At 55.5% G+C, this 11,207-nt stretch overlaps 1 protein-coding gene across 1 annotated transcript; it reads left to right on the forward strand.

Annotated features, from left to right (window-relative positions):
* The first annotated feature begins 7,593 nt into the window (after nucleotides 1–7,593).
* LOC133263786 (dehydrogenase/reductase SDR family member 4-like) lies at nucleotides 7,594–10,522 on the forward strand. The gene is made up of 8 exons (XM_061443653.1): nucleotides 7,594–7,640; nucleotides 8,679–8,859; nucleotides 8,963–9,064; nucleotides 9,244–9,314; nucleotides 9,402–9,453; nucleotides 9,890–10,024; nucleotides 10,264–10,319; nucleotides 10,393–10,522. The coding sequence occupies exons 1-8, from the start codon at nucleotides 7,594–7,596 to the stop codon at nucleotides 10,505–10,507; spliced, it is 759 nt and encodes a 252-aa protein (XP_061299637.1). The 3' UTR covers nucleotides 10,508–10,522.
* Nucleotides 10,523–11,207: the final 685 nt, after the last annotated feature.

The following is an 11,207-nucleotide window of genomic DNA, read 5'->3' on the forward strand; positions in this document are numbered from 1 at the left end:
CACAGCTGACTATGTGCTGAAGATTCTGAGAACCAGCTTTCCCTCCTGGCTCTTCGGCTGTGGGAGTATAGGCCAAACGTTCGTGCTCTACTCACTGTGCTGCTGAGCAGCCGAGAGCAAGCTCCGCAGGGGTTGCATTCAAATGGACTTTTAGGTATGAAACCGAGGAGCAAACGCAATGATGGTGACACCATTGCAAAGCTGACTGTCTGCTGAAGATGCCCAGAACAGGCTTTCCCTCCTGGCTTTTCGGCTCTGGGGCAGAGGCCAGATATTCGTGCTCTAATCGCTGTGCTCCTGAGCAGCCGAGGGCAAACTTGGTAGAGTTTGTACGCAAATGGCCTTTTAGGTATAAAAGGGAGGAGGTTCAGCAATGATGGAGGCACCGTTGCAAAGCTGACTGTGGGCTAAATATGCCCATCACATGCTTCCCCTCCTGGGTCTTCGGCTCTGAGTGCACAGGCCAGAAGTTCGTGCCCCACTCACTGTGCTCCTGGGCAGCCGAGAAAAAAGCTCCGGAGAGGTTCCATTCAAATGCCCTTTTAGGTATGAAACCGAGGAGCGACAGCAATGATGGTGACACCGTTGCAAAGCTGACTCTGTGCTGTAGATGCCCAGCACATGCTTTCCCTCCTGAGTCTTTACCTCTGGGAGCAGAGGCCAGACGTTCGTGCTCTACTCGCTGTGCTGCTGGGCAGCCGAGAGCAACCACCATAGGAGTTGGATTCAAATCGACTTCTAGGCTTGAAAGTGAGGAGCGACAGCAATGATGGAGGCACTGTTGCAAAGCTGACTGTGTGCTGAAAATTCTGAGCACCAGTTTTCCCTCCCGGCTCTTCGGCTGTGGGAGCAGAGGCCAAACGTTCGTGCTCTACCCACAGTGCTGCTGGGCAGCCGAAAGCAAGATTCGGAGAGGGTGCATTCAAATGCACTTTTAGGTATGAAACCGAGGAGCGACAGCAGTGATGGAGGCACCGTTGCAAAGCTGACTTTGTGCTGAAAATGCCCAGCACATGCTTTCCCTCCTGCCTCTTCGGCTCTGGGAGCAGAGGCCAGACGTTCGTGCAATACTCACTGTGCTGCTGGCAGCCGAGAGCAAGCCCCGGAGAGGCTGCTTTCAAATGGACTTTTAGGTATGAAACTGAGGAGAGACAGCAGTGATGGAGGCACCGGTGCAACGGTGACTGTATGCTGAAGATACCCAGCACATGCTTTCCCTCCTGGCTCTTCGGCTCTGGGAGCAGAGGCCAAACTTTCCTGATCTACACACTGTGCTGCTGGCCAGCCGAGAGCAAGCTCCTGAGAGGTTGCATTCAAATTGACTTTTAGGTATGAAACCGAGGAGCGACAGCAATGATCGAGGCACCGTTGCAAAGCTGACTGTGTGCCGAAGATGCCCAGCACATGCTTTCCCTCCTGGCTCTTCGGCTCTGGGAACAGCGACCAGACGTTCGTGCACTAAATGCTGTGCCTCTGGGCAACCACGAACAAGCTCCGGAGAGGTTCCATTCAAATGGACTTTTAGGTATGAAACCGAGGAGCGACAGCAATGATGGAGGAACCGTTCCAAAGCTGACTGTGTGCTGTAAATGCCCAGCACATGCTTTCCCTCCTGCCTCTTCGGCTGTGGCAGCAAAGGGCATGCTCTACTAGCTGTGCTGCTGGGCAGCCAAGGGCAACCATCAGAGTAGTTGGATTCAAATGGACTTCTAGGTATGAAAGTGAGGATTGGCAGCAATGATGGAGGCACCGTTGCAAAGCTGACTGTGTGCTAACCATTCTGAGCACCAGCTTTCCCTCCTGGCTCTTCGGCTGTGGGAGCAGAGACGAAACGTTCGTGCTCTACTCATTGTGCTGCTCGGCAGCCGAGAGCAAGCTCAGGAGAGTGTGCATTCAAATGGACTTTTAGGTATGAAACCGAGGAGCGAGAACAATGATGGTGACACCGTTGCAAAGCTGACTGTGTGCTGAAGCTGCCCAGCACAAGCTTTCCCTCCTGGCTCTTCGGCTGTGGGAGCAGAGGCCAGATGTTCGTGCTGTAATCACTGTGCTCCTGGGCATTCGAGGGCAAGCTCCGGATAGGTTACATTCAAATGGACTTTTAGGTATGAAAACGAGGAGTGACAGCAATGATGGTGACACCGTTGCAAAGCTGAGTTTGTGCTGAAGATGCCCAACACATGCTTTCCCTCCTGGCTCTTCGGGTCTGGGAGCAGAGGCCAGACGTTCGTGCTCTACTGACTCTGCTGCTGGGCAGCCAAGAGCCACCAGCAGAGAAGTCTGATTCAAATGCACTTTTAGGTATGAAACTGAGGAGCGACAGCAAGGATGGAGGCACCGTTGCAAAGCTGACTGTGTGCTGAAGATGCCCAACACATGCTTCCCCTCCTGGCTCATCGGCTCTGGGAGCAGAGGCCAGACGTTCGTGCTCTACTCACAGTGCTGCTGGGCAGTGAACAGCAACCACCAGAGAAGTTGGATTCAAATGGACCTCTAGGTATGAAAGTTAGGAGCGACAGTAATGAGGGAGGCACCGTTGCAAAGCTGACTGTGTGCTGAAGATGCCCAGCACATGCTTTCCATCCTGGCTCTTCGGCTCTGGGAGCAGAGGCCAGACGTTCGTGCTCTGCTGCGGGGCAGCCAAGAGCACCCACCATTGAAGTTGGATTCAAATGGACTTCTATGTATGAAACCGAGGAGCGACAGCAATGATCGTGACACCGTTGCAAAGCTTACTGTGTGCTAAACATTCCCAGCACATGCTTTCCCTCCTGGCTCTTCGGCTCTGGGAGCACAGGCCAGACGTTCATGCTCTAATCGCTGTGCTTCTGGGCAGCCGAGAGCAAGCTCCAGAGAGTTTATATGCAAATGGACTTTTAGGTATGAAAGTGAGGAGTGACAGCAATGACGATGACACCGTTGCAAAGCTGACTGTGTGCTGAAGATGTCCAGCACATGCTTTCCCTCCTGGCTCTTCGGCTCTGGGAGCAGAGGACAAACGTTCGTGCTCTACTCACTGTTCTTCTGGGCAGCCGAGAGCAACCACCAGAGAAGTTGGATTCAAATGGACTTCTAGGTATGAAAGTGAGGAGCGCCAGCAATGATGGAGGTGCCATTGCAAAGCTGACTGTGTGCTGAAGATGCCCAGCACATGCTACCTCCTGGCTCTTCGGCTCTGGGAGCAGAGGCCAGACGTTCATGCTCTAATCGCTGGGCTTCTGGCCAGCCAAGAGCAAGCTCTGGAGAGTTTGTACTCAAATGGACTTTTAGGTATTAAACCGAGGATTTACAGCAATGATGGAGGCACAGTTGTAAAGCTGACTGTATGCTGAAGATACCCAGCACATGCTTTCCCGCCCGGCTCTTCGGCTCTGGGAGCAGAGGCCAGACGTTCGTGCTCTACTCGCTGTGCTGCTGGGCAGCCAAGAGCAACCACAAGAGAAGTTGGATTCAAATGGACTTCTAGGTATTAAAGTTAGGAGCGACAGCAATGATGGAGGCACCGTTGCAAAGCTGACTCTGTGCTGAAGATGCCCAGCACATGCTTTCCCCCCTGGCTCTTCGGCTCTGGGAGCAGAGGCCAGACGTTCGTGCTCTACTAACTGTACTGCTGGTCAGCCAGGAGCAACCAACAGAGAAGTTGGATTCAAATGGACTTCTAGGTATGAAAATGAGGAGCAACAGCACTGATGGAGACACTGTTGCAAAGCTGACTGTGTGCTGAAGATTCTGAGCACCAGCTTTCCCTCCTGGCTCTTCGGCTCTGGGAGCAGAGGGCAAACGTTCATGCTCTACCCACTGTGCTGCTGGGCACCCGAGATCAAGCTCCGCAGAGGTTGCATTCAAATGGACTTTTAGGTATGAAACCGAGGAGAGACAGCAATTATGGTGACACCGTTGCAAAGCTGACTGTGTGCTGAAGATGCCCAGCACCTGCTTTCCCTCCTGGCTCTTCCGGTCTAGGAGCAGAGGCCAAACGTTCATGCTCTACCCACTGTGCTGCTGAGCAGCCAAGAGCAAGCTCCGGAGAGGTTCCATTCAAATGCACTTTTAGGTATGAAACCGAGGAGAGACAGCAATGACAGTGGCACCGTTGCAAAACTGACTGTGTGCTGAAGATGCCCAGCACATGCTTTCCCTCCTGGCTCTTCGGCTCTGGGAGCAGAGGCCAGACGTTCGTGCTCTACTCACTGTGCTCCGGGGCATCCGAGAGCAACCAGCAGAGAAGTTGGATTCAAATGGACTTCTAGGTATGAAAGTGAGGAGCAACAGCAATGATGGAGGCACCGTTGCAAAGCAGACTGAGTGCTGAAGATTCTGAGCACCAGCTTTCCCTACTGGCTCTTCGGCGCTGAAGGTAGAGGCCAGACGTTCATGCTCTACTCACTGTGCTGCTGAGCAGCCCAGAACAATCAGCACAGAAGTTGGATTCAAACAGACTTCTAGGTATGAAAATGACGAGCGACAGCAATGATGGAGGCACCGTTGCAAACCTGACTGTGTGCTGAAGATTCTGAGCACCAGCTTTCCCTCCTGGCTCTTCGGCTCTGGGAGCAGAGGCCAAACGCTCGTGCTCTACTCACTGCGCTGCTCGGCAGCCAAGAGCAAGATCTGGAGAGGTTGCATTCAAATGGACTTTTAGGTATGAAACCGAGGAGCGACAGCAATGATGGTGACACAGTTGCAAAGCTGACTGTGTGCTGAAGATGCCCAGCACATGCTTTCCCTCTTCGCTCTTCGGCTCTGGGAGCAGAGGCCAGACGTTCATGCTCTACACACTGTGCTGCTGTGCAGCCAAGAGCAACCAACAGAGAAGTTGGATTCAAACAGACTTCTAGGGATGAAGGTGAGGAGCGACAGCAATGATGGAGGCACCATTGCAAACCTGACTGTGTGCTGAAGATTCTGAGCATCAGCTTTCCCTCCTGGCTCTTCAGCTCTGAAAGCAGAGGCCAAACGTTCGTGCTCTACACACTGTGTTGCTGGGCAGCCGAGAACAAGGTCCGCAGAAGTTGGATTCAAATGGACTTTTAGCTGTGAAACCAAAGGGCGACAGCAATGATGGTGACACCATTGGAAATATGACTGTGTGCTGAAGATGCCCAGCACATGCTTTCCCTCCTGGCTCTTTAGCTCTGGAAGCAGAGGCCAAACGTTCGTGCTCTACTCACTGTGCTGCTATGCAGCCAAGAGCAACCAACAGAGAAGTTGGATTCAAATGGACTTCTATGTATGAAACTGAGAAGCGACACCAATGATGGAGGCACCGTTGCAAAGCTGACTGTGTGCTGAAGATGCCCAGCACATGCTTTCCCTCCTGGCCTTTCGGCTGTGGGAGCAGAGTTCAGACGTTTGTGCTCTACTCACTGTGCTTCGCGGCAGCCAAGAGCAACCACCAGAGAAGTTAGATTCAAATGGACTTCTAGGTATGAAAGTGAGGTGCGACAGCAATGATGGAGGCACCATTGCAAAGCTGACTGTGTGCTGAAGATGCCCAGCACATGCTTTCCCTCCTGGCTCTTCGGCTCTGGGAGCAGGGGCCAGACGTTCATGCTCTACTCACTGTGCTGCTGGGAAGCCGAGAGCAAGCTCCGGAGACATTGAATTCAAATGCACTTTTAGGTATGAAGCCGAGGAGCGACAGCAATGATGGAGGCACCATTACAAAGCTGACTGTGTGCTGGAGATGCCCAGCACATGCTTTCCCTCCTGGATCTTCGGCTTTGGGAGCAGAGGCCAGACGTTCGTGCTCTGCTGCTGGGCAGCCAAGAGCAACCACCAGAGAAGTTGGATTCAAATGGACTTCTAGGTATGAAAGGGAGGAGCGACAGCAATGATATATTTAATACACATATTTAATACACTATTTACATATTCAATACACTCCAGCTCAGTATATTTCAGACCAGCCCAGTTTATCCCAGTCCAGCTCAAAATAATTCCAGTCCAGCTCAGTGTAACTCAGTCCAGACCAGTTTAACCCACTCCAGAACAGTTTAATCCAGTCCAGCTCAGTTTGATCCACCCCAGCCTAGTTTAACCCAGTCCAGTCCAGTTTGATCCAGCCCAGCTCAGTTCAATCCATCCCCGCCCAGGTTAGTTCACTCCAGCACAGTTTAACCCGCCCAGCCCAGTTTAACCCAGCCCACCCCAGTTTATCCCAGTCCTTCCCCGTTTGATCCAGCCTAGCCCAGTTTAACCCAGTCCACCTCAGTTAAATCCCGCCCAGCCCTCTTTAACCCTGTCCAGCTCAGTTTAATGCAGTCCAGCCATGTTTAATCAAGTCCAGCCCACTTCAATGCACCTCAGGTCAGTTTAATCCAGTCCAGCACCGTTTAATCCAGTCCAGACCAGTTTAAACTAGTCCAGCCTCGTTTAATCCAGTCCAGCTCAGTGTAACCCAGTCCAGACCAGTTTAGTACACTCCGGCTCAGTTTAATTTAGTCCAGCCCAGTATAATCCAGTCCAGCACAGTTTAACCCAGTCCAGCCCAGTTTAATCCTGTCCAGCTCAGTTTAACCCACTCAAGTCCTGTTTAATACAGTGCAGCTCAGTTTAACCTAGTCCAGCTCAGTTTAACCCAGTCCAGGTCAGTTTAATCTAGTTCAGACCAGTTTAACCCAGTCCAGAAGAGTTCGGTCCAGCCCAGTCCAGTTTAACCCAATCCAGACATATTTGATACAGTCAAGCCGTGTTTAATCCAGTTCAACCCAGTTTAATCCTGTCCAGCTCAGTGTGATCCAGATCCCAGCCCAGTTTAGTTCACTCCAGCCCAGTTTAACCCAGTCCACCCCACTCTAATCCAGTCCATCTCAGTTTAAACTTGTCCACCCCCGTTTAATCCAGTCCAGCTCAGGTTACCCAGTCCAGACCAGTTTAACCCAGTCCAGAACCGTTCAATCCATCCCAGCCCAGTTTAACCCAGTACAGCCATATTTAATACACTCCAGCTCAATATAATCCAGAACAGCCCAGTTTAACCCAGTCCAGCCCAGTTTAATCCAGTCCAGCCCAGTTTAGTTCAGTCTAGCCCAGTTTAATCCAGTCCAGCCCAGTTTAATCCAGTCCAGCCCAGTTTAGTCCAGTCCAGCCCAGCCCAGTTTAGCCCAACGGGATGGAATTCCCTTTTTTCCAGTACTTTCTAAGGCACAAGTGAGGGAACTCCAGCTTCTGCCCGAAGGGAGCCGAGAGGAGTCGATCGGAGCCGAAGCCTCCCGAAGGGGGCGGAGCCGAAGGGAGCCGAGCCGAGCCGAAGCCACCCGAAAGGGGCGGTGCCGAAGGGAGCCGAGCGCATCCGAAGCCACCCGAAGAGGTCGGAGCCGCCCGAAGGGACCCGAGAGGCTCCGAGGGGGTTCGAGAGGAGCCGATGCCTCCCTTTGACCTTCCATTAAGCCCCATTATAACCCCCGTTACTCCCCATTAACCCCCATTCCCCCCATTGACCTCCCATTGCCCCCATTACCCTCCCATTCCCCCCCATTAACTCCCTATTACTCCGCATTGCCCCCTCCGGTGTCCCCTAAGGCCCCCCCATTGCTCCGGTGCTCTCCCAGGGCAGAGGCCGCTGTGGGGCACCAGCTCCGAGCGCTCCCAATGGCGCTGGTGGGGAAAGTGGCGGCGGTGACAGCGGCCACCGATGGGTGAGTGCCCCATAGGGACCCATAGAGCCCCATAGGAACCCATAGACACCCGTAGGGACCCATAGAGCCCCATACGTACCCATAGGGACCCATAGGAACCCATAGAACCTCGTAGGGATCCATAAGATCCCATAGAGCCCAATAGGGACCCATAGAGACAGCATAGGTACCCATAGGGACCCATAGGAACCCATAGAGACCCATAGGGACCCATAAGGACCCATAGAGACCCCATAGGTACCCCTAGGGACGCATAGAGACCCGTAAGAACCCATAGAGTCCAGTAGATACCCATAAGGACCCATCGTGCCCCATAGAGCCCCATAGGAATCCATAGAGCCCCATAGTGCCCCATAAGGACCCACAGAGCCCCACAGGAACCCACAGAGACCCATAGTAACCCATAGGGACCCATAGCACCCCATAGAGACCCCACAGCGCCCCATAGAGACCCACAGAGACCCCGTAGAGCCCATAGAGACCCCACAGAGCCCCATAGCACCCCATAGAGACCCATAGAGTCCATAGAGACCCATAGACACCCACAGACACCCACAGAGCCTCAGAGACCCCATAGAGCCCAGAGACCCATAGAGCCCCATATCGACCCCACAGAGCCCCTAGAGACCCCACAGACCCCCATAGAGCCCCACAGATCCCCATAGAGACCCCATAGACCCCCATAGAGCTCATTTAGACCCATAGAGACACAGACCCCATAGAGACCCCATAGAGCCCCATAGCTCCCCATAGAGCCCCATAGCACCCCATAGAGACCCCATAGAACCCCTAGAGACCCACAGACCCCCATAGAGCCCTATAGAGCCCCACAGAGCCCCATAGATCCCCATAGAGACCCCACAGAGCCCATATAGACCCATAGACACAGAGCCCATAGAGACCCCATAGAGCCCCATAGCACCCCACAGAGCCCCATAGAGCCCATAGATACCCATAGAGCCCCGTAGCGCCCGTAGAGACCCATAGAGACTCATAGGACCCATAGAGCCCCATGGGTCCCCATTGCTCCCCTGGCAGCATCGGGCTAGCGGTGGCAGCGGCGCTAGGCGGGGCCGGCGCCCACGTGGTGCTGAGCTCGCGCCGGGCGGATCACGTGGAGGCAGCGCTGGCGCGTCTGCGGGCGCTGGGGCTGGAGCACGTGACCGGCTGTGTGTGTCACGTGGGGCGGCCCCAGGACCGGCAGGCGCTGGTGCAGAAGGTGAGCGCTGTCAATTGGGGCGGGGGGCACTTGTGGGTCCCAGCCCCACACTTATGGGTCCAGACCAACACACTCCTCCCCCCCCCCCCGCCCATCCCCACAGGCTCTGGACACTTATGGGGGCATCGACATCCTGGTGTCCAACGCGGCCACGAACCCCATCATGGGCAGCACCCTGGAGGCTGAGGAGGAGGCGTGGGATAAGGTGCGACCCAGAGATTCTGCCCCATAGATCTGCCCTATAGATCCTGCCCTATCGATCCTGCCCCTTATATATCTGCCCTATAGAACTTGCCCTGTTGATCCTGCCCCTTATATCTGCCCTATAGATCCTTCCCCATAGATCCTGCCCTTTAGATCTGACCCATAGATCTGGCCCCATAGATCTTCCAGGTGAACGTGACCGCAGCAGCCATGTTGATCCGCCTCGTGGTGCCCCACATGGAGAAAAGGGGGTGAGGGCGGTGGGGCTTGGGGAGGAGGGGTTGGGGTCAAGCCTTGGCCACGCCCACCCCACTGTGGCTCCTCCCTCATCCCCCCAGGGGAGGCTCCATTGTGGTGGTGTCCTCGCTGGCCGGGTACATGCCCTTCCCGGTGAGCTGTGGGGAGCTATGGGGCTGGCTATGGGGTGTCTATGGGGGGGGCTATGGGGTGGTGATGGAGCAGGCTATGGGGTGAGATCTATGGGGTTGGACCCATGACATGTGGCCTATCAGTGGGATCCATGGGGCAGGATTTATGGGGCTTGGGGGGGGGGCATGGGGTGTCTCTGGGGAGGGCTGTAGGGCGGTGATGGAGCAGGCTATGGGGTGTGTATGGGGTGAGATTTATGGGGTTGGACCCACAGCACAGTCCCCAACGAGTGGGATCCATGGGGCAGGATCTATGGGGCAGGACCTATGGGGCGGGCTCCATCCGTGCTGCACCCCATGGCTGCGCCATGGCTCAGCCATGCTGTCAGCCGATTGGCCGCAGCGCTGAGCAGCTGCCAGCTGATTGGCCGCAGCTCAGTGACGTCGCTGTGGGACAGGCGCTTGGGCCCTATAGCGTGAGCAAGGCGGCGCTGCTGGGGCTGGTGAAGGCGCTGGGCCCGGAGCTGCGGCCCCACGGCATCCGCATCAATGGGGTGGCCCCAGGGCTGATCCGCACCCGCTTCAGCAGGGCCGTGAGTGACCTGGGGGGCACTGTGGGTGTCTATGGGGGGATATGGGGTGTCTATGGGGTGTCTGTTGGTCTCGTTTCTATGGGGTCTCTATGGGTTTCTGTGGGTTTCTGTGTGTCTCTATGGGTCCCTATGGGGTCTGTATGGGTCTCTGTGGGTTTCTATGGCTCTCTGTGGGGTCCCTATGGGTCTCTATGGGGTCTCTATGGGTTCCTATGGATCTCTATGGGTCTCTATGGCAGCTCTGGGAGGACGAGTCCATGCAGAAGCGCGTGATGGAAGCCATGGGCATCGACAGGTGGGTGCCATCATGACCCTCTCCCCCCCATGACATGACACCCCCACCTCCCCTCATCACGTGACCCCCGCAGGCTGGGCTCCCCGGAGGACGTGGCCGGGATCGTGACCTTCCTGTGTTCTCCCGCCGCCGCTTACATCACCGGGGAGACCGTGGTGGTGGCGGGCGGCGCGGCCTCCCGCCTCTAAGGGGCGCTGCAGGGCTCTATGGCGCTCCGCGGAGCACCTATGGAGACCCGGCAGCTGGTGGGTCACATGGGGTCAACTTGGGGAGCAAGATGGCAGCCTCCACCGGGGGCGGCCATATTGGGGATGTGTGCATTGGGGGCTGGACTGGGTCAGCAACGTGGTGGCAGCCATCTTGGATGGGCCGCGCTCCCTTATAAGGGTTAATGATGGTTTTGAGTATGCAAATGAGATGCAGATGTGTTTTAATGTGGGGCTCAGCGCCGTCAATGGAAACCTATAGGGGAAACAAAGGGGGGTGTCAGTGACCCATAAGTGCTGCCTCTATGGGGCAGGCAGCCCCAGGGCATGTTGGGATGGGGTTAGGGTTAGGACTCACCCTTCCTTCTCCTCTTCCCATTGGCTGCCTTCTTCCTCTTCTTGGCGGGCAGCGCCTCCTGACTGGGTGGCTCCCAGAGGGTGGCTGAGGCCCCGAAGTGGGTGAAGGCGGCCAAGGCTCCACCCCCCAATGACGTCACGCACTGAAGGCGCTGCCGTGCAGCCTGGGCCTGGTGGCTCTCGCTCAGGCGCAGGAGCAGCGACTCCTCCAGGTGGGTCCTGACCCACACGGAGTCCCATAGGGACCCATGGAGACCCATAGAGACACATAAGAACTCAGACCCCATAGAGACCCCACAGAGACCCATAGGAACCCGTAGACACC

This window comes from Pezoporus flaviventris, unplaced genomic scaffold (genome assembly GCF_033815535.1).
Source record: "Pezoporus flaviventris isolate CSIRO_AGI_PZ_B2104156 unplaced genomic scaffold, CSIRO_AGI_Pfla_v1 ptg000459l, whole genome shotgun sequence".
Classification (NCBI taxonomy): domain Eukaryota; kingdom Metazoa; phylum Chordata; class Aves; order Psittaciformes; family Psittacidae; genus Pezoporus; species Pezoporus flaviventris.

Bases quoted from the DNA above. Each gene is read 5' to 3' on its own strand.
- LOC133263786 (XM_061443653.1), top strand. From the start codon at position 7,594: ATGGCGCTGGTGGGGAAAGTGGCGGCGGTGACAGCGGCCACCGATGG. The intron at 9,315-9,401 runs GTGAGGGCGGTG...TCATCCCCCCAG, and splicing joins CCCCACATGGAGAAAAGGGG to GGGAGGCTCCATTGTGGTGG. The intron at 10,320-10,392 runs GTGGGTGCCATC...TGACCCCCGCAG, and splicing joins GAAGCCATGGGCATCGACAG to GCTGGGCTCCCCGGAGGACG.